Raw genomic sequence first — 23,062 nt, 5'->3', positions numbered from 1 at the left:
TAAAATAATTAGAGGGATTCAGAGACCCTCATAATGTTTGATTCACATGAAGACTGCATAGTAACTGAGTGAGTTGGAGCAGTGTACAGGAAAAACCACTGGTCAGTCTATATCATGTCGGCTGGAACTGATAAGCAGGATACGCAGCACATTCCTCTGCATTGTCTGCCTATCTCTCTCTCTCTCTCTGTCTGGCTTAACTTAATACAATTTTATTTTATGAACTCACTTAAAAATATTATTATGAATTGAACCAAAAAGTGCAGTTATTTATTTACACACAAAACATTTAAATATCTATTATTTAAATGACAAAACAAGTTATTATTTTATTTACAATAAATTTAAGTTTAGACCTAATTTGAGAATGCTCAAACAATAATGTATCGATGTGCTTACTAAGCACAAACAATCACGTTCACCTAATTCGAGTTGAGCTAAGTCTTCGGATATTTGAATATATTGTTAATAGAGGAGTTTGACTATTGTACATTTCGTCGTTATATAAAACATGTTATGATTTATTCCAAACAAACATATAAGGCAAGTACGTAATAACAGGAGCGATCTGGTCTAGTGGTAGAGCACGGGACTTCGGTCCCGGGTTTAAATCCTGCCAAATCACCAATGAATTTTATCTAGGTGATAATGCCCCAACCTCTAGGTCTAGCCTGAAGTAATGTAAAAAACAATCCCAGGCTCGTGCCTAGCGTCTTAGGACAAAAAAGTAGTAAACAGGAAGTACGTGAATACAAGTATGAAATTAATGACAAACACAATTTAAACTAAAATAATAATGTTTAAATCAATTTAAAATCTCAATAAGCTAGATTAGTAGTTACGATTGTATTGCAGATTGAATTATAGTGACAACGGTATTACGAGATCAAAATTGTTCAAATCCGTCCAAGTATTCATACCCTAAGCCACTTTCTAATATATATTTAAAGTGTTTTGTTTGTTCTTCATGGAGATTCAGTATCTGTAGATCTAACATGGATTACGGTGATGTAAGTTATTGATCAACTTACTCTGTTGGATTAAAACTATTTTCGGACAAATATATTATGGAATCTTCTCGCTTTTACTCTAGTTACGAAATAATCTAACCGCGTATGCCCATCATCAAACTGCCAAACGAAACTTTTTCTTGATAGGTTATAGTGACAAGATTACTTTCGATTGCTGCCTAGACTCTATACAGATAAGAACTGCCTAAGGCAAAAGTGACGACCTGAAAAAAAAAACTACAGTGACATCATGACTAACTTAAGACTGAAAACTCTAGTCTGTTTCAAACATATTTACACACAGAGCGTTACTAACGGATCAAATATGTAATGGAAAAGAAAAATGAAAATCTGATTTTAGAATAAAGCCGGTTTTTATTCAAAGTAGTATGTTATGGTCCTTATACTGCCCCCCTTACTGTGAAAAACTACAGTTCACAGGTTAATGCAACTTTTGTGATTATCCCTGTGATTATCATACTCAAACTCCACCTTGCCCACTATATACACTTTTACCTTTTTTTACTTTTACTTTTTTTTATTTTTACTTTTTACCTTACCCATGATATAGGTCGTTGGCACTCTAATGGGAGAAAGTATGTGTCAGATTGCTGATACCGTTTATTTTCTATGGTAATTTTACTGGAGCCCAACAATTAAAAAAAAATATAATTTTCCTTAAAAAGGAGAAATCTGGAGTGGATCCAAGACACAAAGTCTGGTGACTGGGTACTTACAAGGCTCATTTGTTGACTGTTGGGTCTCTCTCTCTCCCCCCCCCCTTCCCCCTTACACTTTTCTCTCTCTGCACCTCCTACCCCCACAAACTACCACGGTCACAACGACACGATCACTTTTCCGATTGCCAATCCAATTATTCTGCCAGGTTGGTGTTGACATTACAGTCGAGGGGATAAACTTTCTTGACAGAAAAAGGCTGAGATTTGGGTCTGATTTTGCACCGTTCAGTAAACAGTCGGGGTTTTGCAAGGTAAGTAAGATAAGTAAGTAAGTAACAACAAACAAAAATATAATCAAGCATTTTCATGAAAATTTCTAAACAATAATAAACCCCTAAATAAAGTTTTGAAACGGCAATAAAGTCATTCCTACGATTACGGTTTTAACAATGAGATGGTTGTATATATGAAGTAGGTTTGTTGCTTTATTGGTATTATTTGTCTTTCTTAAAAATGTCTTTCATCATTTATAATTACAGTACCTGGTACTTTTTATTTATTTATGGACTTCATTTTGTTAAATATACTCACAGAAAGTGGAACTATTAAATATTAGCAGAGTTGCGTTAGGCCCCAAATGTATTTTACCCTAACTTCGAAGATGATTTAAATTCAAAATACCGACTTTGAATTTAAACAGGGTATCTGTATCTGAAATAAATTGAACCTAGTTAAATCAAGCAAAAGAGTTGATTACTGATAGCTACTGATTTCTGTAATGTTATATCCTCAACCTTCTACTAGAGCTACAGAATCAGATCCCATGCGTTACTAATGCATACTATATTTTATACTGAACATACTAATAACATTATAGGTAACAATGTCCGTAACAATAATAAAGTGTAATTCAATAAATTTGAGACAACAAGTTATGATAATATGTATGTGAATGAAACACCATCAAAAGCTAATATGGTTGGTCAGTTTGGATGGCGGGTGAGCATGGTTTAACAAAGTTATCACAAACTGCAGTGGGGAACGTGGTTTGGATTCATTGTACTCTGTGAGCTGCGAGTTCCTACTATTAACTGTTCACTGTTGATATTCGCTTCAATGTTGTTGACAAAAATATTTAAACTTTGGAAGTCATTGATCAAAATGGTCAAATTTTAATTAAATGTGGTATAAACGTGTATACCTACATTTTTTCGAAATAGTTTGCAAACCAGCATGATCGTACTATGGGGGGTTTATGATGGGGTAAAAAGTGTGTTTTATCTTTTTTTGGCCTACAAATTTAATTTTTCAATTTTATTTCTAAACTATTTTCTAGAGCTTAAAGAAACAAATGATTTGGTGTACTGACGAAATTTTAAGCATTTAATGGATAAGGAAAAAATTAAACATGAATAAAAATGATAAATTCCAATGATATTCTCAAGGAAAATAGTAAACTGTTGTAGCTTGCTTTCTATATGTAATTGTATATATTGCCATCAAATTAAAACAAATGTATTTATTTCATACCAAATTATTAAAATTCCACAAAAAAAAACACTTTACTACCTTCCCCGTGACAGCAAACCTAAGTACCCGTGTTTTTAATGTTATTTAAATAGCAAGGATTAAATATGACATTTCAAGGAGATATTTTAGTGAAAAATCCATTTAGGCAAATGCAAATTTGCTTTGTCTGCAGGTTTGCTGCGGTGGAAATATTTGTAATAATCGTTTGTTTGCTCATCATACGATCCACTTCGTAATTTCGTCTGTAAAACAGTACGGATGTTTTTCTAACTAATATTCTGTTTTTGCATTCTTGCATTTTAGTCAATAATGAAATGCAAATGTGGTTTGCAAACTTAAAGCGGCCTACTTAGCACAACAACACTTACAAGACAACAAACATCAGCATGTTCAATGTTTGAAGCATTTATATATAACGCATTGTGTGTACGTAATTGTCTCTTATATTGGCAGTAACTGTGACTATTTGTTGGCAAATCCTGTTGTGTTGGTTCGTATGGTTCGTAGGTGTACGAAAGCTTTTAGGAGGGTTATAATTCCAATTTATTATTCAGTAATACAACCGTATCCATGGCAACAGCAATAAACCCGGATTAAGACACTTGTCATACCAAACTCAATGTATCAATACTGAATTAGTAATTGATTCAATTTAGTCGAACCAAGTGATCTAATGAAACAGTATATTTAGGTTTAATATATTTATGTACAACGAGTATTCATATTCAAGTCGTTTTTACTCTGGAGAATTTGACTACCAAAATTAAACTTAACCAAAGGTAAACAAATTATAGTCCTATTTCTACAATATAAAAATTAGTTTACTTCTGAAGTATAATTTGGTAAACTTAGCAACACATGTGTAGCATTTTAGAGCAAACAGATATGAAGAAATGCATAATAATTGCTAAAGCACAAAAATATTTTTTTATATCAACAATAGGCCCTATATCCTTGTTCAAATCACACAACTATTACAAACACAATGTTTTAAATAATTTTGTTCTGGTATATTACCATAACGTAAATTTCACTTGCAATAAAGCTTTACAAAGATAGATAACCTTTTTAGAAGTAAATCTTCCCCATAAAAAATAATTGATAATATGAAATAATTTACATTTGCCTGAATATTACTGAAAGAAAAAAGTAAAATGAAACTATCTGCCGATATGGAAATATCTCCACTGAACTAGAAAAGTCAAAGTTAAACTGATGTGTAGAGGATTTCAAAAAACTATATATATTGCCAAATGTATGTAAAATATATACATATATATATATATATATATATATATATATATATACAAAGAATCATTGAGCATTGATACATTAAAGTATGTCATCAATATTCCGTAATTGTGAATTACAGTAGTCTACCAATATGGATAAACATTCCAATGATGTTAAATACTTCACCCGGAGCGAAGCTCGGTCACCAGGTTCTATTAGCATACAGAGTAGCGAGACACAAGACAGCATGTTACTGGACACACCTTGTATGTTATGTTATGCAGCTGGCAATGACATTGGCTCAAGGAGGACTGGGGTCACCTGGCCTTGATACAATACTGTTGTCTGCTACGTGAGTCTTGACACTTCCGGTATATCAAGTGCTAGGATTGAGTATATACATAAAACAGTGTTCTGATCTGGTATTGATTGGAATCAGCTGAATGCAATACAATAATTCACTTTAGCGCATAAAATATGGATTACTCAGCGATAAAACTTTCAGTTAAAGAGTTTTACATGAATGTTATTTCCAGTTTCGCGCAAGTGGTTTTTTAACTGTTTTTTTGTGAATCAACACTTAGGACATTTAGTACGGTGCAATTAGACCTAAACCGGGACATAAAAAAAGTTTCAAACCAGCGCTAAATTGTTCTTCTTAATTGTTTGTTTGCGCTAAATCAAAATGAAAAATTAAATCGGTCCCGTGCCTAGGTCTTACCGTGCCACCTACGGTAATAGCTACTTCGCTAAAATTAATGATTATTGAAAAATAAACTATGTTTATCATTCAAATGCTTGAAACAGAGGTGTCAAACAAAAGAAAGGCACTTAAAGCAAGAAACCCACTAGTCCGTCACCTTCCGTTTCGTTCGATTCCTATCCGTCTCCATCTAGCTCCAACACCTTCCGCCCATAGATATAAACGCTTTTTTATTCATATCTATTCTTCCGCCCTTAAAAGTCTGTAGTGAAAAAAACTACTTCGTACCGTACCGGTCATTTTAAAACTAGTACATTTTGAACTTTCAAACACATATTTTAGCATTCACTAGAGGTTATGATACTACATTAGTGCATACCATGTGATCTATGTCAATTTTTTTCAATACTAATCTATCATTGCGATGAGCATTAACCTTGATTTCAACAAACACAAATCTAAGATATTTTGTGATGTATAATCCAAGTGGCTTGGTTTTTAAATCAATAGGTTAAGAACTAAAAAAAACAACAACAAAAAACAAGAATACCGAAGAGTACTATAACCCACTAAGCTATCAACAGTTTAATCTTACAATGATAATTTACCTTATATTATTTTATTAAACAATAACAGAGCAATTGTTCTATTGTCCACAATGTATCATTCTGTTAGGACTGAAGCACGAAAGGAGGTCCCGACTTGAAACAACATAGCCTTAAGGTTAATAAAATACTGAGGAAACTGGGGCTAGGAGGTCGTAAATAATGGCGGGAATGACTTTCCGAAGCCCGCGCCATTAGCGATCGACCGAGTCACGTGTTCCAGCCTCCTACAGTACGGTTTAGCATATGGTTCGTATGGTTCGTAGGTGTACGAAAGCTTTTAGGAGGGTTATAATTCCAATTTATTATTCAGTAATACAACCGTATCCATGGCAACAGCAATAAACCCGGATTAAGACACTTGTCATACCAAACTCAATGTATCAATACTGAATTAGTAATTGATTCAATTTAGTCGAACCAAGTGATCTAATGAAACAGTATATTTAGGTTTAATATATTTATGTACAACGAGTATTCATATTCAAGTCGTTTTTACTCTGGAGAATTTGACTACCAAAATTAAACTTAACCAAAGGTAAACAAATTATAGTCCTATTTCTACAATATAAAAATTAGTTTACTTCTGAAGTATAATTTGGTAAACTTAGCAACACATGTGTAGCATTTTAGAGCAAACAGATATGAAGAAATGCATAATAATTGCTAAAGCACAAAAATATTTTTTTATATCAACAATAGGCCCTATATCCTTGTTCAAATCACACAACTATTACAAACACAATGTTTTAAATAATTTTGTTCTGGTATATTACCATAACGTAAATTTCACTTGCAATAAAGCTTTACAAAGATAGATAACCTTTTTAGAAGTAAATCTTCCCCATAAAAAATAATTGATAATATGAAATAATTTACATTTGCCTGAATATTACTGAAAGAAAAAAGTAAAATGAAACTATCTGCCGATATGGAAATATCTCCACTGAACTAGAAAAGTCAAAGTTAAACTGATGTGTAGAGGATTTCAAAAAACTATATATATTGCCAAATGTATGTAAAATATATACATATATATATATATATATATATATATATATATATATATACAAAGAATCATTGAGCATTGATACATTAAAGTATGTCATCAATATTCCGTAATTGTGAATTACAGTAGTCTACCAATATGGATAAACATTCCAATGATGTTAAATACTTCACCCGGAGCGAAGCTCGGTCACCAGGTTCTATTAGCATACAGAGTAGCGAGACACAAGACAGCATGTTACTGGACACACCTTGTATGTTATGTTATGCAGCTGGCAATGACATTGGCTCAAGGAGGACTGGGGTCACCTGGCCTTGATACAATACTGTTGTCTGCTACGTGAGTCTTGACACTTCCGGTATATCAAGTGCTAGGATTGAGTATATACATAAAACAGTGTTCTGATCTGGTATTGATTGGAATCAGCTGAATGCAATACAATAATTCACTTTAGCGCATAAAATATGGATTACTCAGCGATAAAACTTTCAGTTAAAGAGTTTTACATGAATGTTATTTCCAGTTTCGCGCAAGTGGTTTTTTAACTGTTTTTTTGTGAATCAACACTTAGGACATTTAGTACGGTGCAATTAGACCTAAACCGGGACATAAAAAAAGTTTCAAACCAGCGCTAAATTGTTGAATACACTTCTCTCACTCTGTAAAAAAGTTACACCAATGAATACAAAAGTTACACTGATTTGAGTGTTGGGCTTGTGGGGAAGGGAGTGAAAATAGGACTTTTTTTACTTCTTCGCAAATACCTCAAAAACTGTGCGTTTTTCCTCAAAATATAATGAAATACAAAAATAATCTACATTAAATTTAGAACAAAATAATACCATACAATACCTACTATGAACGGTTTAGGAGATATTGTGGGGTAAATGTGATTTTTACTGATAACTCCCTATCGTCCCTATAATTTTGGTAAAAAAACTGAAAGAGTGGACTATGTCATGGAACACATTACAGGCGTGACAAAATACTAGAAGGCAAAAATGTAACAATGGAAATTGAAGAAACACTCCGGTAAATATGGTAAAAGAAAACCAAGTTGCGAAGTAACGAAAGTGTTTACGTTGCTTGTTGTGCTACAACGGTTACTTGAACATTCTAGAACACGTCAGACAATAAGTAACTAGTGTATTTACGCATCTGTGATCGTGTGAATAGTGTTTTGAGAGTACAACAATACCTGGTGTCGTTTTACACGATCCATTGTTTTTTCCGTTCTGTATTTCATTGGTATGGGTCTCGAGTAGCGAGTCTCACTTGGCTATGAAGCATACGACGATAGCATAACAATTATTGTTATTGTAGAAGACAAAGAGATCCTAGGTACGGTACTGATTTTGGAGTGATAAATACTTTGGAAAGTTTCAGTTGATTACGAAATTGTATCCAATCAAAGACAACCAAACAATTAAAATATATTTTTAAACGTATACAATGTTTTGGTAAGAATCGGTCACGGTGAATGGTAAGAAAACTGAAAACTTTTTAACATTAAAATTACAAGGAGCAATTCAAGAAAAATCTATGAAAACTCCCGAACATGTATGCGTTCAAAATAGATCGCATTTAAAACCAAAGTATGGTATTTGTCTAAGGTTTTCATAGAAAGTGGAAATTTGCTCACTAGAATTATTTTTCAGAATGGCCAATTTCTCAACATTATACTTTGCTTACTTTCCTGGTGATTTTGTATATTTTAGTTTAACAACAATCAACAGGTAATGGGCTGTATGTAGATTAAAAAATGTTTATATTAATTAAAACTAGCTTTGTCTGTTAATTTAATTCCAAAAAAATAACGCTTTTGATGTTTAAAATTCAATTTAAACTGTCAATTTATGAAGATGTTTAATAAATAGAGACTATTTTTCGTTTACCGAATGTTGAGGTTGGCAAGTTCTGAATATTGTTTACCTCGTCACCTCAACAATGCATCACAGCCACAAAAATCTTAACCTCAATATTGTAGATTTTTGTAGTACATAATTATTTGTAGCTGTCACAAAGATACGAAAAAATGTAGACAAAATATTATTTACAACTAGCCCATGGTTAAGGTTTTTATTTCTAAACTCGGCTAGCTGCGAGCGTCAAAATTTTCTCTCGTTTAAAAATGGTGCAATTTGTTATTACTAGTTGCACAAATAATTATTCTAGCCCTAGTACGACACATCCATTTGTGTAAACACGTAATCATACATTTCACTAATCATTGTTTGAACATAGTCAATGATAATACCTTCCCAACTGTAATTTGGTAGACTGTATCAAGGAAATATTCAATGTGTCTATTTCATTCTGTTAGTTAGGTTGATAGCATTCAATACAAGGCTGTATGGGCTATTAATTAACAATTGTGTCTAAGGAACATGTCGGCCTTAGCCACTAACAAGACTACAAGATCGCGCCACTCATCCTTCACTCATGTTTGGGTTCAAATACGTGATATAATTGATTGATATGAAACATTTGATCAAGAACTTAATTTGACTAATGAAAAATCGGCGTTTGAAAAGATATTTGGAATAGCTGCCAAGCATCGAACTCACTTCGATGTAAGGACTCACTAGGCCCTAATGTAAAATTGATTCCATGGTCCATAGAAGTTTCAAGAACGTACAATTAAAATATATTCATTATTAGAAAAATTTACTTAAAAGAGAGGATATTCACGTTTTTAAGTCTTGCGTGTTGAATAGTAAACAAGTTTAACTATTGTTAAGCTTTACAAAACAATAAGTAAACAATGTTTATATATTTCAAAATGATTATTTATATCCATACTAATAACTTCCACTTATTTAAGAGTTAACATTAATAAATAACTTCTTAATTAGCATTGTACGAGTTATTAAATTTACGGAAAGTAAATAAAAATACGTCTTATAACACTTAAAACATATATTTTCGTTTATACTGTTACTCACAAGACGGTAAATATACAAAAGATGGTAAGTGGTGATTGTTAACATTAATGTAAATATTCCAAATCGCATTGGTCTATTTGTTCTTATTTGTGAATTGAACACTTAAACGATTTCATTAACGCATGAGGTGCCTTAGATGATATAATAAACAACAATACGCTCTAAATTATGAAATACAACTAACAATGGAGTTTGCATACAATAATTGATTTAAAAACATATTATTTTGTCATCAATCTTATGAAAGGTATTGTGATCAAATGTCACGCACTGCATTTAGTCCTGCATTTTTCAGTGAGTGGATGTTTAGAAGGGATCCAAAGGTGGCTATGTTGACAGAAATGGGAACATGTGGTGTGTTTTATGGGGGTCACATCCTGCCTAAAGAGTTATGGAAATGTATTCCTCCACACTAAGGTTTAACTGGGGTTCCAGTTTTACGAAAACAAAACCTTAACATCCTAAAGATTTACATGCAAATATAAAGAATATATTTTAAGTAAGATGCAATGTACTAAATATCCTATATTAATTGGTAATTTCAAATTTAAAAAAATAATATGGACCTTATGAGTGCCATGCTGGTGACAAAATATAATCAGAAAATCACAAAAAAGGAAGAAATTCCAATCAAATGTATTATTTACAGAGTGGGATGAAAATAAATAAGTCTGTACATGACATATTTTTGGTCGAGTTTCCGACCACTGGACGATATCTAGTGTTTGTTATTGTGTAAAGGTTGAAGAATAAGTGAAGTAGTCTATGCTTGACTGTTAGCAAATATTTGTATAATTATTCTGAAATATTACTTTAGAGAATATTGGTAGAATACACCGTCTAGGGAGGCAGTGAATCCTGCTTAACCACTTTGCCAATGAGTTTGGTGTACCTTAACCTTAAGTTAAGTAGATAATTACAGACAATCTCTTAAGTAGCCGTAGGACTAGATCATCCCGTAAATCAAATAGACATGATTACCAAAAAGGTGCACTTCAGTGACTTATTTCAACTTTATTCACAGTTATTATTAGCAACGTGTATTCAATTTAAAATGACATATAGCATATTTTTAATAAAATATTTTTTATTTATTTATTAAAAATTATTTATTTGATTTTTTTTATATAAATACAATTTATTTATTTAAAATGACATACAATGACGTATATTCAAGTTAAAATGACAATAAACAAATTTTCTATTCTGTTTTTACATCAAATAGACAAACTTACGTTTTCTACCAAACTTGACGAAATTACAGGTTTACTATAGTTGTTTATACAACATTGAAATACGGTTACAATCGTTATCATATTTTCTGGTTGTTAATCGTCTCGCTGATAAGTTTATTATTGTGAACATATTTAAGGTTTTAACAACAAAGATCGTTAGTAAATCAAATAATTAAGTTATCGTGTGTATTTTAGTGGTTCCTCAGTATGTATAATCTTGTCTATATATTTAGGCACTGACCTACTGGCCTACGACGCTGAAATATCCAAAATTCTTTAATGATTGAGGGATTGAACCCCGGCTCCCTTGTACAGAAATCCCGCTCTCTAACCACTTCACCTGCAGCCTGTTACAATAAAAGTATAACATTTATAAAAAATAAAGTTAAAAAATGATTTTTACAAAGAGTATTTTCCTTGACAGAATATCATAATTAATGGAGGGATGTAATGAAGGTTTAGTCACTGGTTTTACTCATTGTGGCATTTAACTGACAAAACAAACTGTAGAGCATTGTTTATGATTCAACATGTGTTCATGTTAAGAGCTGTCTGCTTGAGCTAAACCGTTGATTACATTCTGTTTGATCGTCGGCTTGATGTATATTGATACATATACTTTTTGACAAAATCGAATTTTGTATGAAACTTGTGAGTTGCCATTAAAATTTAAAAACCCTATATCAAATAAAATTTAAATTATAAATGTACAACGAAGCTTTACATTGATTCTATAATATAACGGGTTTATACAGAAAGTTTACTATTATGTGCAGCATTACATTTTGTAATGACTCAAAAACTAATGTTTATAAATATAGTCATTAGGCCTAATTAAATTCCAAACTAAATCTTGTTATCTTTTTAATATTTATTCATGTTCATTGTTAATATTATTAAAACTATATTGTCTCAACATATATGTAATTTATATTCAAAATTTGTCCATTGGCTTATCCAAAATTATTATTCAAAACAATCCTCCATTTAAAGTGCATCTGGGTTCAAGATTACAAGCAAATTTCAACCATGTTTTTATTTATGTGAACCCCATAACTTGAAAGGATTTACAACAATGAACAATGACATTGCAGTTAAGGCATCCAAGAAGAACATACAGTTTTCAAACTATTAGTTGTGAAAAAATTGTGAAATTATAAAATAAAGTATTGGCAAAATATCCAAATCAAGTTAACTGAAGAAAGAAAAGTTTTGGCCTACATTATTAAGAAGAAAATTATTATTATAGAAGATTGGTGAGAAAATTCCATTTATTAAGTTATTAACTCAGACTATAGACTCCTCAAGCATCCATTTGGACCCAACTTACCTCCATTCATTGAAATCAAAATAATTCCTTTTTATTGTTTCTAAAAGATTATTTAATTTGTAACATACCGTACTTATTGAAAATTTAAATTAGGCATCAAAGGAATCTTTTGATTTAGTCTGCACGAATCCCCACCCCTGAATAATTTTTGTAACCTTATTTCAACCATTTATATACCATTAAACCTTGTACTTTAAAACCTCTGTCCTCGTAATTATTATTGTTTAAGCTAAGATATGATTACAATAACACCATATTAAGGGGCTTATTTCAATTTAAAACGTAACAATGATGCAACAAATTCTAACAATTTAGCAACAAGTACCTATAACCATTCTATAACATAACCTCTACTTGAGTATTATTTTAGTAGATTAATCTTTATTGCTGTGGATCCAACAAAACAATGCAGGATAGGTTTAATTACAACAACACTTTGTACAGTAATTGCATTACAGTATAACCAAGTTTGAACGGGAATGTCAAGCACTCTCAACTGAGGTGCTTCGACCTCTCAAACCATCACAGTTATCCTCTCAAACCATCACAGTTATCAGCAAAGAAAACCTCTCCAGCGAAAACTGCTTTTGAATGAAACGGTCTTATTTCAAGTTTGTATTTCCTCGTCTTATGTATTCAATGCTGCAGTAGTTATCGTGAACCTATTCACTGAAAGGCTAAATGTTATTGATGGATATGGATGATTACCCCTACGAATGAAAATTGATTTTAACCAATGTTTCTTGCTAAAAATAATCATTAAATGAACAACTATTTTTCACCTCGTTATAGTGAGTTTTTAAATACCCCCGCCGCAGCAAACCTGACGACTAAGCGTATTTCCATTTGTCTGAATTGATTTTTAAACAAATCTATCTAAATAACATTAGGTTTAACTGGTACCTAGGTTTGCTGCTACAAGGAAACTAATAAAGTGTGTTTTTAGATAAAATATTATTAAAGCTTAGTATAAAATAAATAAATTTGCCCAGTTTTATCAAAATATATCCATAAACAAGCGAACTACAGCATTTTACTATGTTCTCCTTAAGAATAACATGGGATTTTAAATTTAAATTTCTCTGTTACCAATAACTGTACAAAAACACTTTGATATACAAAATTATTTGTTTTTTAAGCTCCTTAAAAAGGTCTAGAGAGAAATGGGGAAATTTTGTGTTTTGAGGGTAAAAAATTAGAAAAAACATTTTTTACCCATAAATCTCCCCGTAAAACCCCGTTACCATGGTGTGATCATGCTGGTTCACAAACTCATTCAAGTTCATCCTGCCTTACAAATTTAAATCATATTTCATCAAAATCGGACAAAAATTACTCAAGTTATCGCGTTAAAACTTCAGTAACTAGGAGGTCACATGCATATAAAAATATGAACTAATTGTGTTTTTGGCCTCTAAGGACATCAAAATGAAAAATTAAATCGGTCCCGTGCCTAGGTCTTACCGTGCCACCTACGGTAATAGCTACTTCGCTAAAATTAATGATTATTGAAAAATAAACTATGTTTATCATTCAAATGCTTGAAACAGAGGTGTCAAACAAAAGAAAGGCACTTAAAGCAAGAAACCCACTAGTCCGTCACCTTCCGTTTCGTTCGATTCCTATCCGTCTCCATCTAGCTCCAACACCTTCCGCCCATAGATATAAACGCTTTTTTATTCATATCTATTCTTCCGCCCTTAAAAGTCTGTAGTGAAAAAAACTACTTCGTACCGTACCGGTCATTTTAAAACTAGTACATTTTGAACTTTCAAACACATATTTTAGCATTCACTAGAGGTTATGATACTACATTAGTGCATACCATGTGATCTATGTCAATTTTTTTCAATACTAATCTATCATTGCGATGAGCATTAACCTTGATTTCAACAAACACAAATCTAAGATATTTTGTGATGTATAATCCAAGTGGCTTGGTTTTTAAATCAATAGGTTAAGAACTAAAAAAAACAACAACAAAAAACAAGAATACCGAAGAGTACTATAACCCACTAAGCTATCAACAGTTTAATCTTACAATGATAATTTACCTTATATTATTTTATTAAACAATAACAGAGCAATTGTTCTATTGTCCACAATGTATCATTCTGTTAGGACTGAAGCACGAAAGGAGGTCCCGACTTGAAACAACATAGCCTTAAGGTTAATAAAATACTGAGGAAACTGGGGCTAGGAGGTCGTAAATAATGGCGGGAATGACTTTCCGAAGCCCGCGCCATTAGCGATCGACCGAGTCACGTGTTCCAGCCTCCTACAGTACGGTTTAGCATATCATTCACCATTCAGCATTTATAGAATGGTCCTTCGATCTGGATGGATATAATCCAAACGGTTGCTTTGACGATTTTCATTTGGAATGTTTGTAGGAATAAACTAATATAATAGATTATCACAGACTTTTCGTCTGAGTGTTTCTTTATATCTGAGCACTTTCACTACTTCAAAAGATTTACATATGTTTGAAATGCTTACTCTTTGTTATACCATGCCCATCGGCTGTACTGTGGCAATTGAGTGTGGAATCCAACGTATATTTCTTACAGCGTCAACTATTTGAACACGATTACATGAGAACAAAACAACGTTTTAGTTTTGGGAAGCCATGCTAAAGAGGCATAAATAAAATTAAAGTAATTTGAGTTTATTCTAGAATAAAATTATTGAAAGTTTAGGAAGACAATTACGTTCACTACACATTTTACTCCAGAGAACCCATAATCTTAAATCTTGCTTAAAAACATTAATAAAATATTTATATTTTCATTGCAAAGCTTTTCGTTTTCATCTTTGTGTCTTCCGTAATGTAAAGTGTCTTACTAATATTCTAAAGCCTGCGGCAATACTTCATGAGTTGTGGAGAATGGAGAGCTAGTTTATTCATAACTTCCTTTGACAAAACTTGCTCAAAGGGGAAAATCATTTGTGGAAAAGTTTCTTGAGGTCACTGGATTTAACATTATGTAATGGAAAGAGATAATATTTACTTATTCATCCATGAATTTACTCATAAGTTTCAAACAGTTGTTGAAAATCCAGCTAAAAAAGTAAACTGAAATTTACCTACTTCTGATGAAAAGAAAATTTATGTTGTAAATATTTTTTTTTAACCATCGTCATTGGGACTGTTGCTTTTTTTGAAACGTGTGCTGTAAACTCAGGTGTTAACAAGGCTACTTAATTCGTTTAGTGTTTTGTGTATACATCTGGTTCCCAGTTTAATATTGTTGAAACATTTTATGAAATCGTTGGTAATTAGGAACCTATTATTAATTTCTTACGAAACAATAGAATTCGGTAGTATCGCACTTGTTGCATTTCGCATGGAATTAAATAAAAGAAGTATCTCCCATGCTAATTCTGAGTTATGTCTGATACAACATTTAACTGAAATAATCTTTCAGACAAAGTAGCCTAATATTACTTACAACTTACAACCTAAGGCGAGTGCCTTAAAAACTTCTACGAGTGTCGTTAAAACTATTTACGCGAGTTGCGTACACTACTTTACCTACGACAGTGTTTAGGCACACATTAGAGAGAATGTTTTCGTTTATAACCTCTAATTGCCACTGACAGTGATGCAACAAAACATTGTACCAAACACTAATTGCACCACTCAACAATTAAATTGGCCTGAACAGCTGATCAGTTGAAGTTCGAATTATTACAATTTTACTTCTTCTCTCTCAATTCTTGAACCTCATTGGTCCGTTACCCGTGTTGTTATGAGTGAAACTATGCTGTCATGAAAATAAACAATGCTGTTATGTAAAATTTTTCATTTTTAAAAACTGAACTAAAACGGGTACTTAAAAAAACGGTCGTAGGTAAAAGAAATATTCATATTGTAAATATAAAAAAAATAATAGTTGACTCAAATGGTATGCTACTTAAAAAAAATAATTGAAATATTATAAGAAACAAAAAATAAGTAGGCTACAGAGCCCATCTCTAAGGCTAAGTAATTCCTCTACATCAAACGACTTCCGATATTTCAACTTTGAGCTGTGAGCTCAGTCAGTCCCGGGAGTCATCATGTGGAGGCAAAGTGTGAAGAGAAACTCATGAATTTATATCGAGCAAACTTCCGAGAGGAAATATTCAAAGCCGTGCAGGATTTCTATAGTATGAAGAGAGCCTCATTTGAATGGTAAAGAAATGTAATATATGCATAGGGTAAACATGATGAGTGAAGAATATAGTGTGAGAGCGAGGACTTCAAAGTACCAGTCTCTGTACACACATTGGTAGTGCGGATCTGTATCGGGGCGGTTGTGTGTTGTCACTAGTTAAAATAAATTATACATGATGTCCATAAAAGGTGGAACATAATTAATGTCTATACCTTGAGTCAAAAAAGCAAAAAACTATGTACAAACATATTATGTCATTTTTAGTTGCGTTTAGTGTCTTACAAAAAACACTCATAACTCCTTAATGGTGTAAGCTACAGTGTTCAGATTCTGCAAAAAATGTTTATCTTATTGGCCACTATGTTTATGCAGAATATAAAAACACTCTCATTCTGAATTATAATGACAACTATTTAAAAAATTTGATCTAAAATATCAAGAAAACTGTTGGTTTTTCTTAAAACTGCAAAATACATTGCAGATTTGGGTCAAAAGGAGCTAAGTTTTATTAAAAAAAATACATTCAGACAGACATTTGCTAATTGGAATGAGATAGGACATAAGTTTATATCAACCTTTTTGCTTATTTATTTCCCCATCTTTTTGCACTCCCTGCTGATCAATTTCCGTAACGTATGGCGGGAAAGTCACTTTATGAGTTCGTTAATTTGGACGGTAGTATTTAAAGAGGATCACAAGATCATGAACTAAACATATGTATAAACATACATAACTAGACATATGTTGGCTCAGATGACTCATGAGTTTGTTTACAATTTAGTTCATAAGGTAATTTCATGACAGACGTATTGGATGACGACTTGGTGAGTTTCTCTATCAGTACAGTCCTATTGAAGGGTATAAGCATAGGTTAAAGTAGTAGAGTCTACTCCTTTCTATTACATAAGGAAGTTAAGAGTATTCACTGAGTTTGTAGCTGCACGCTGCTCAAGGATCACAGTCAGCCACTTGCACTTTCCTTAACCTCGGCTTTCTCCCTCCGTTTGTCTTCTGCTTTTATCACCATCACCATATCACCATATCACCATATCACCATGGCCATTTTATCAATGAATTCTTTATGAATTTAACCAAATCGTAAAATAATCTCAATAACAGTTAGCAACTAGAATATTGTTATTATTTTCACCAATCACTGTACAGCAAAATGTTGGTGCTTTTAATGTGTTAATTTTTTGACCAGAAAGAGTATATCAATTCGGTGCGGTTTTATTCTCTCAATTTTTAAATAGTTTTCAGATTAACTCTAATTCTTATCGTTCTTTGCATAATTTAGTGAATGTAGCTTTAACTATTCACTAATAATGGTTTAAATACGTTCAGTTTTATTTTACATGAATGTTTTATGGTTTCTGTTGTCTCGAAAGCATTTACCTTTATTTATATTGAACATTAACATATTTTGCTCCTTCGTTGTACTCAGACGACAAGTCATTATATTTTCAATGAGTATTGGTATGATCTAGTGAATCTTAATAGTTATTCAGTAGTCTAAGAAATGTGAAAACAAATCTCACATGAACACATGGAGTGAATAATATTGAAAAGAAAATGTTTAAGGTGTTATTTTCCTTGAGTTAACTTTGTCAGTCTGTACGGCAACTCGGAACTAAGTTGTTTGTCCCAAAAGCATCTTGGCCCTAGTTGTTATCGTCACAAGTCTAACTAACAGCCTAACTAAGTAACAAACGACCAACAAAGTGGCGGTGCACTTAATCCGCCGCACTGATAGCGAACATAACTTGTCCTAAGTAACTTTAGGACGAAGTTGTAGTGTAATTAGAGCTTTACTTAAACACGACAATCCAAAGTCCAAAGCAGCACGGTGATCACAAAGTCAAAGGATGAATATGTTACAGTGAAAATTATTAAGGGGAAAGGGATTTTGAATCAATTAGATTGCAATGTTGTTGGTTCAGTAGTGTTCAGTATTTTCTTTGTAAGAGTATTTCTAAATAAATGTATGGTTCAAAGTTGATGAGGATGAAGAATAGCCTACGCACCAGATTTGTTTTTTGAAAATGTTTGAATGTTTCAGTTATGTACTTATCAAACTAGTCGTATAACGTGGTAGATACTATATTAAAATTTAAAAATTATTTAAACGCTTTAAAATCTCGTGGTAATAAATAGCATAGTAAAGCTTGATAAAAGTTAAAAAAGGTAGAACACTCGAATTAAATAATATCTTCTTTTAGAGCTGAATAACGTTGGAGTGGTTGCAAGTTTTGTTTAATTAATCGATTATCGATTCGATAATCCTCTTATTCGTTAGAGTGACCCATTGAGCTTATTGATAATATTTCTTACTTATAATACTTTACAGAGAGTATTGATGTTTTATGATTTAAATTTACAGCTTCTAAAATAAAATAAAATTGTAATAATTGACAGGAGCAGTATTATAATTGTGCATACTCGCTAAGAGGGTTGGTGATAAACATTTGTTTCGATACACTAGTTTAGTGCATAGTATTTAGTGTTCGATACACTAATTATTTAACAAATAATTAGTCTCAACATAATCATTTTAGAACGTTTCCACTAGAGTATTAGTAGTTTATGGCCAAGTACTAAACCTATAACAATGGTAAGATACTTTCATTGATGTTTTACGGCGATTGATAATGGTACAGTTCTAATTAGCATCAATAGCATTATAAAGTGCTTAAAATTGTTTGTTAACAGTTTTACGCTAATTTTAGATTATATAAATTTGTTCAATTTGTCAGTTTGCTAAATCAAAAGACATCGAAAAATAATTACATACTAGGCCTACTGTTAAATTTAAAAGTTAACGGAAGTTAAAATCTAACTAAAACATTAGAAATACTTATTCCTATAAATAAATTAGCCTGGTTGTGCGAATTGAGAGGAAAATATGTTAAATTCACTTAAAAAGAGTACCATTTGGGATAAACTATGCATAGAACACAACTGTATTGTGGACACAACTACTGTTTTATTTAAATTTGTAAAATAGAGTCTTGGAGGTTATTATAAAAAAAATTCTTTGTTAACGCGAGTGTTTATTTTTAATATTTAAATAGTTAACCACGAAACGTAATAGTTAAAGGCATTCAAAGTGCCATCCATATTAAGATAAAAATCTGTCTTAGAGGAAATTATAGTTGTGACCGATCTTATCAAAGGTTGAAGTTAACCTAAGTTATTGTAAGAAAGGTTTCATTATTCTATGACAATTTTAAAGGTCTTTCTTGTAATTTTATCCATATGTCATATACGTCATAGACTCACCAAGTATGCTCAGTCCGAGCATGACCATGAAGCCGAGGATGATGAAGAGAAGCATCCATCCTCCGTGGTTGTTTGTGGCTCGCTCCTTCTGCAGCACCTCGAAGAACACGACGTACAGCAGGGTGCCGGCGGCCATCCCCTGCAGGATGGAGGTGACAGGAGACGCTGCGTTCAGGCCCTCCGTATCGTCCGACAGCAAGATCCCCAGACCGATGCCCAGAGGGGTGACGATAGCGAACGTTCCGATGTACAGAATCACAAGAACTGTTTTCGTTTTGGAAGATACGAGTTCCATCCCAACACAAAACGCAATGACAAACTTGTGAGTGGCGATCGCTCCGAAGAGATACCACACGTTGTACGTTTTCATTTCCAAACCCACCGCCAGTCCTTCAAACACGGCGTGAAAAGACAACGCCAACACGGCGAGGAACCCTCTGAACGATTTGGCTACGACTTGAGCTGTACTCTTGCGGTTGAGAGACTCGTCGTCTTTCATCATCACAGAAGAGTCCAGAGGTCCTCCTGTCATACGATGCTGGGGGTCCAGCGGACTGCGAGACTTGGACCCGCTAATGGTAGGAATGAGCCCTTGTGTGCTGGCGGTGGTGCTGCCTACACCGTTCTCGGGTGTCTTGCTAGGAGCAGAGTGAAGACTCGCCCTAGGGATGATGGTACCGTCGTGGTGGGACGACCCTCTCTTGGAGCATCTTCGCAGACTCATGGTCCTGTGTAGCACAGCCTCGTCCTCGTGATGGTGCGTGTTGCGATCCAAGCAAGCGTGGACCAGCTCCTCCACCATGTACACGAAGAAGAACCCGGCGCAGAACACGAGTTCTGATATAGGCGGCTCGAAAGACGGGAGCTTGCCTTCCTGAGACAATCTGTTTATTTCTATTCTCACTTCGGGTTGTAGATGCAGAAACGTCGTGTAGAGAAGCACACCACCACCGAAACACAACAGCAGCGAGAGGATCAGGGGTTGTTCTTCGTGAGAGTGTCCGAGGTGTCCTTTACTCGGGGAGGGTTTACCTACGTAGGAAAACAGCTTGAGAGGGATACACCCCAACAAAAACGACACACAACCCAAAATCACCATGGAAGTCACCTTCGCCACTAGTAGACCCTGCGACACATCCGGGATGGAAGTTCCATTCAGCGCCATCCTGTCGATGTGGTCGAGATCGTCCGCGTGTAGGTACTCCGAGGTACTCATTGTAGCACTTCACTAGAAGGAGAAACTAAATCACTAACCGTTAGAAACACAGAAACTGCCCTTCACCGCTAGGAGTTACGGAAATGAGTGACCCACCACCGAAAGTTATCCGGTCGAACTAGGATCGAATATCCATGTCACTGTCACTGTAGGAGTAGTGGTGTCGAGTGTGGTCGCACCTGACATGCCGTGCAATGTGTTCGAGAGCGCGCTCCGGCACCTACTGCCAGTGGCGGAGTGGCGAGTGGTGAGTGGAAGAGTGGTGGTGGCGCGTCGATACGAGGGGAGGTGGGGGGACACGCATTGCGCTATACAACAGGTTTAGGCTGTTCTCTGATAACACAGTAGGTAAACGTCACACATTTCTTGATTAAGTTTTGGGGAATTACCTTGTTTTGCAAAGTAAGCTTTCAAACTTTAACTTAATAAACTTTCGTGTACCATAAATCGCCACTAACTTTATACCTATCATCACAAAAATATATTATCAAGTTAAGAATACCTTTACAAATAAAACTATACACATGAATAATATTGGTTTAAATTACACGTTATTTGATAACAATTAAAACCTTGACCACTGCATTGGAATTTGTTGATTGATTTTATTAAATGTACTGTCAATGAGATCATATAGCCAAACAATTTTTTAAAACAGTTAAGTAAGTGAAAAGTTAAATTGAATACGCACAATGAGTAAATAATATTTATCTCCCTAAAATATATACAAATATACGTTAGAAACCCATTTCATTACCATTTATATTTTAATGAATATTAATATAAAAACCAACGGCTTTGGAAATTTAAAAACCAAACTCTCTTTACCTTTGTCCATTACAGATATGTAATTGTTATCTTTACGTGGGTAGTCGTCTTTGCCACAAAGTTTTTCCACGAATACATTCCTATGTGTTTAGTAATTTTACAATTAATTACGAGATTGTTGAAAAACGCATACAGTACTACTTTGGAGTTATCAAAGGGTTACTAAGTTGATTTTACCCACCTCATTATCATTAACCCTCCCTATTCTCCTTCTCTGTTTTGTATTGCGTTGAATTGTATTTGAACCTAATGATAAATAAATAGGCCTAGTTGTAAGAAATACTCCTTAATAATACTTAGAAAATCGCGTAACTCGATAAGGAAGGCAAAGAAACTAACACAATAATCGCGCAAGGAGTTAACATTAACAATCTCGATTTAATCCAACAAGTGACGTAACATTAACCAAGTTAATGTACAGTCGGAGCAACAACTTTACAGAACCAGCCTCGTGTCACGAGACACAACTTTTTTACAGTGACTGTAATAAGCTTTGGAAATAAAACGCCGTTCTGTATGCTAATGATGACGTCAACTTTGTCTGTGTGAGTGGATTGTGTCATGTGTTGACATGTTCGCGTGTCACAGAGTTTCTTATTCCCAACACAAACGTAGTCTGTCACATTAGCCTCCTTAGCATAACGGAAATATAATGTTGCATTTTTCATAACTGAATATGAAAGTTTAACAGTTTCTTTACGGGGATTTGTTTGTGAGAAAAACTTCATAAAATTTGTCAAATTAGTATTCACTGCATTGTAAACATATGAATTGATTATTAAAACAAGTATTTTTCATAAATGAAATGCTATTTACTAGTTCCTACTAGTCTATAGACTTACTCATTATAGACGTGCCAATCATTATAGATTAAAGATAATTTTAGGGTATATTTCAGCCCGTTATATTAATAGTATGTTATTATACCTACAGTAAATCCAGATCAACCAATTAAAAAACTTCCCAAGCCTTGGCTTGTGTTCTATTACTGTACATAGTGTAAGGCCACTCTGTTAATTGGGTTCCACCCGGCAGCCTGAGGTCAATTCAAGATGGTGGATTATATGGATTGAAATATAGTTCGGAATTGAAGAGCATAAAAAGCACACAATAATTGAAAACTAATTAGTTTGAGAGTGTTGAGAGCTTGTACTATAGAGGCATATAGTACAAGCTCTCAACACTCTCAAACTAATTAGTTTTCAATTATTGTGTGCTTTTTATGCTCTTAACATATCAGAGCTTGCAATGGTTGGGGGTAAATAAATGATTACTATTATTTAGAAGTTATAATCACCG

The 23,062-nt window shown here is 33.4% G+C and overlaps 1 protein-coding gene across 1 annotated transcript in view; it reads right to left on the bottom strand.

Moving 5' to 3' along the window:
• Positions 1-21,174, bottom strand: part of LOC128988807 (zinc transporter ZIP1) — a 32,103-nt gene extending 10,929 nt beyond the window's left edge. The window contains exon 1 of the mRNA XM_054410471.1: positions 19,720-21,174. Coding sequence (XP_054266446.1) covers positions 19,720-20,935 — 1,216 coding nt within the window. The 5' untranslated portion in view covers positions 20,936-21,174. The remainder of the gene's footprint in view (positions 1-19,719) is intronic.
• Between the last annotated feature and the right edge of the window lie 1,888 nt (positions 21,175-23,062).

The sequence above is a fragment of the Macrosteles quadrilineatus genome, unplaced genomic scaffold (genome assembly GCF_028750875.1).
Source record: "Macrosteles quadrilineatus isolate MER2022 unplaced genomic scaffold, UCM_ALF_1.0 Scaffold_1__1_contigs__length_201487025, whole genome shotgun sequence".
Classification (NCBI taxonomy): Eukaryota; Metazoa; Arthropoda; class Insecta; order Hemiptera; family Cicadellidae; genus Macrosteles; species Macrosteles quadrilineatus.
This window is presented reverse-complemented; position numbering and strand designations above follow the sequence as displayed.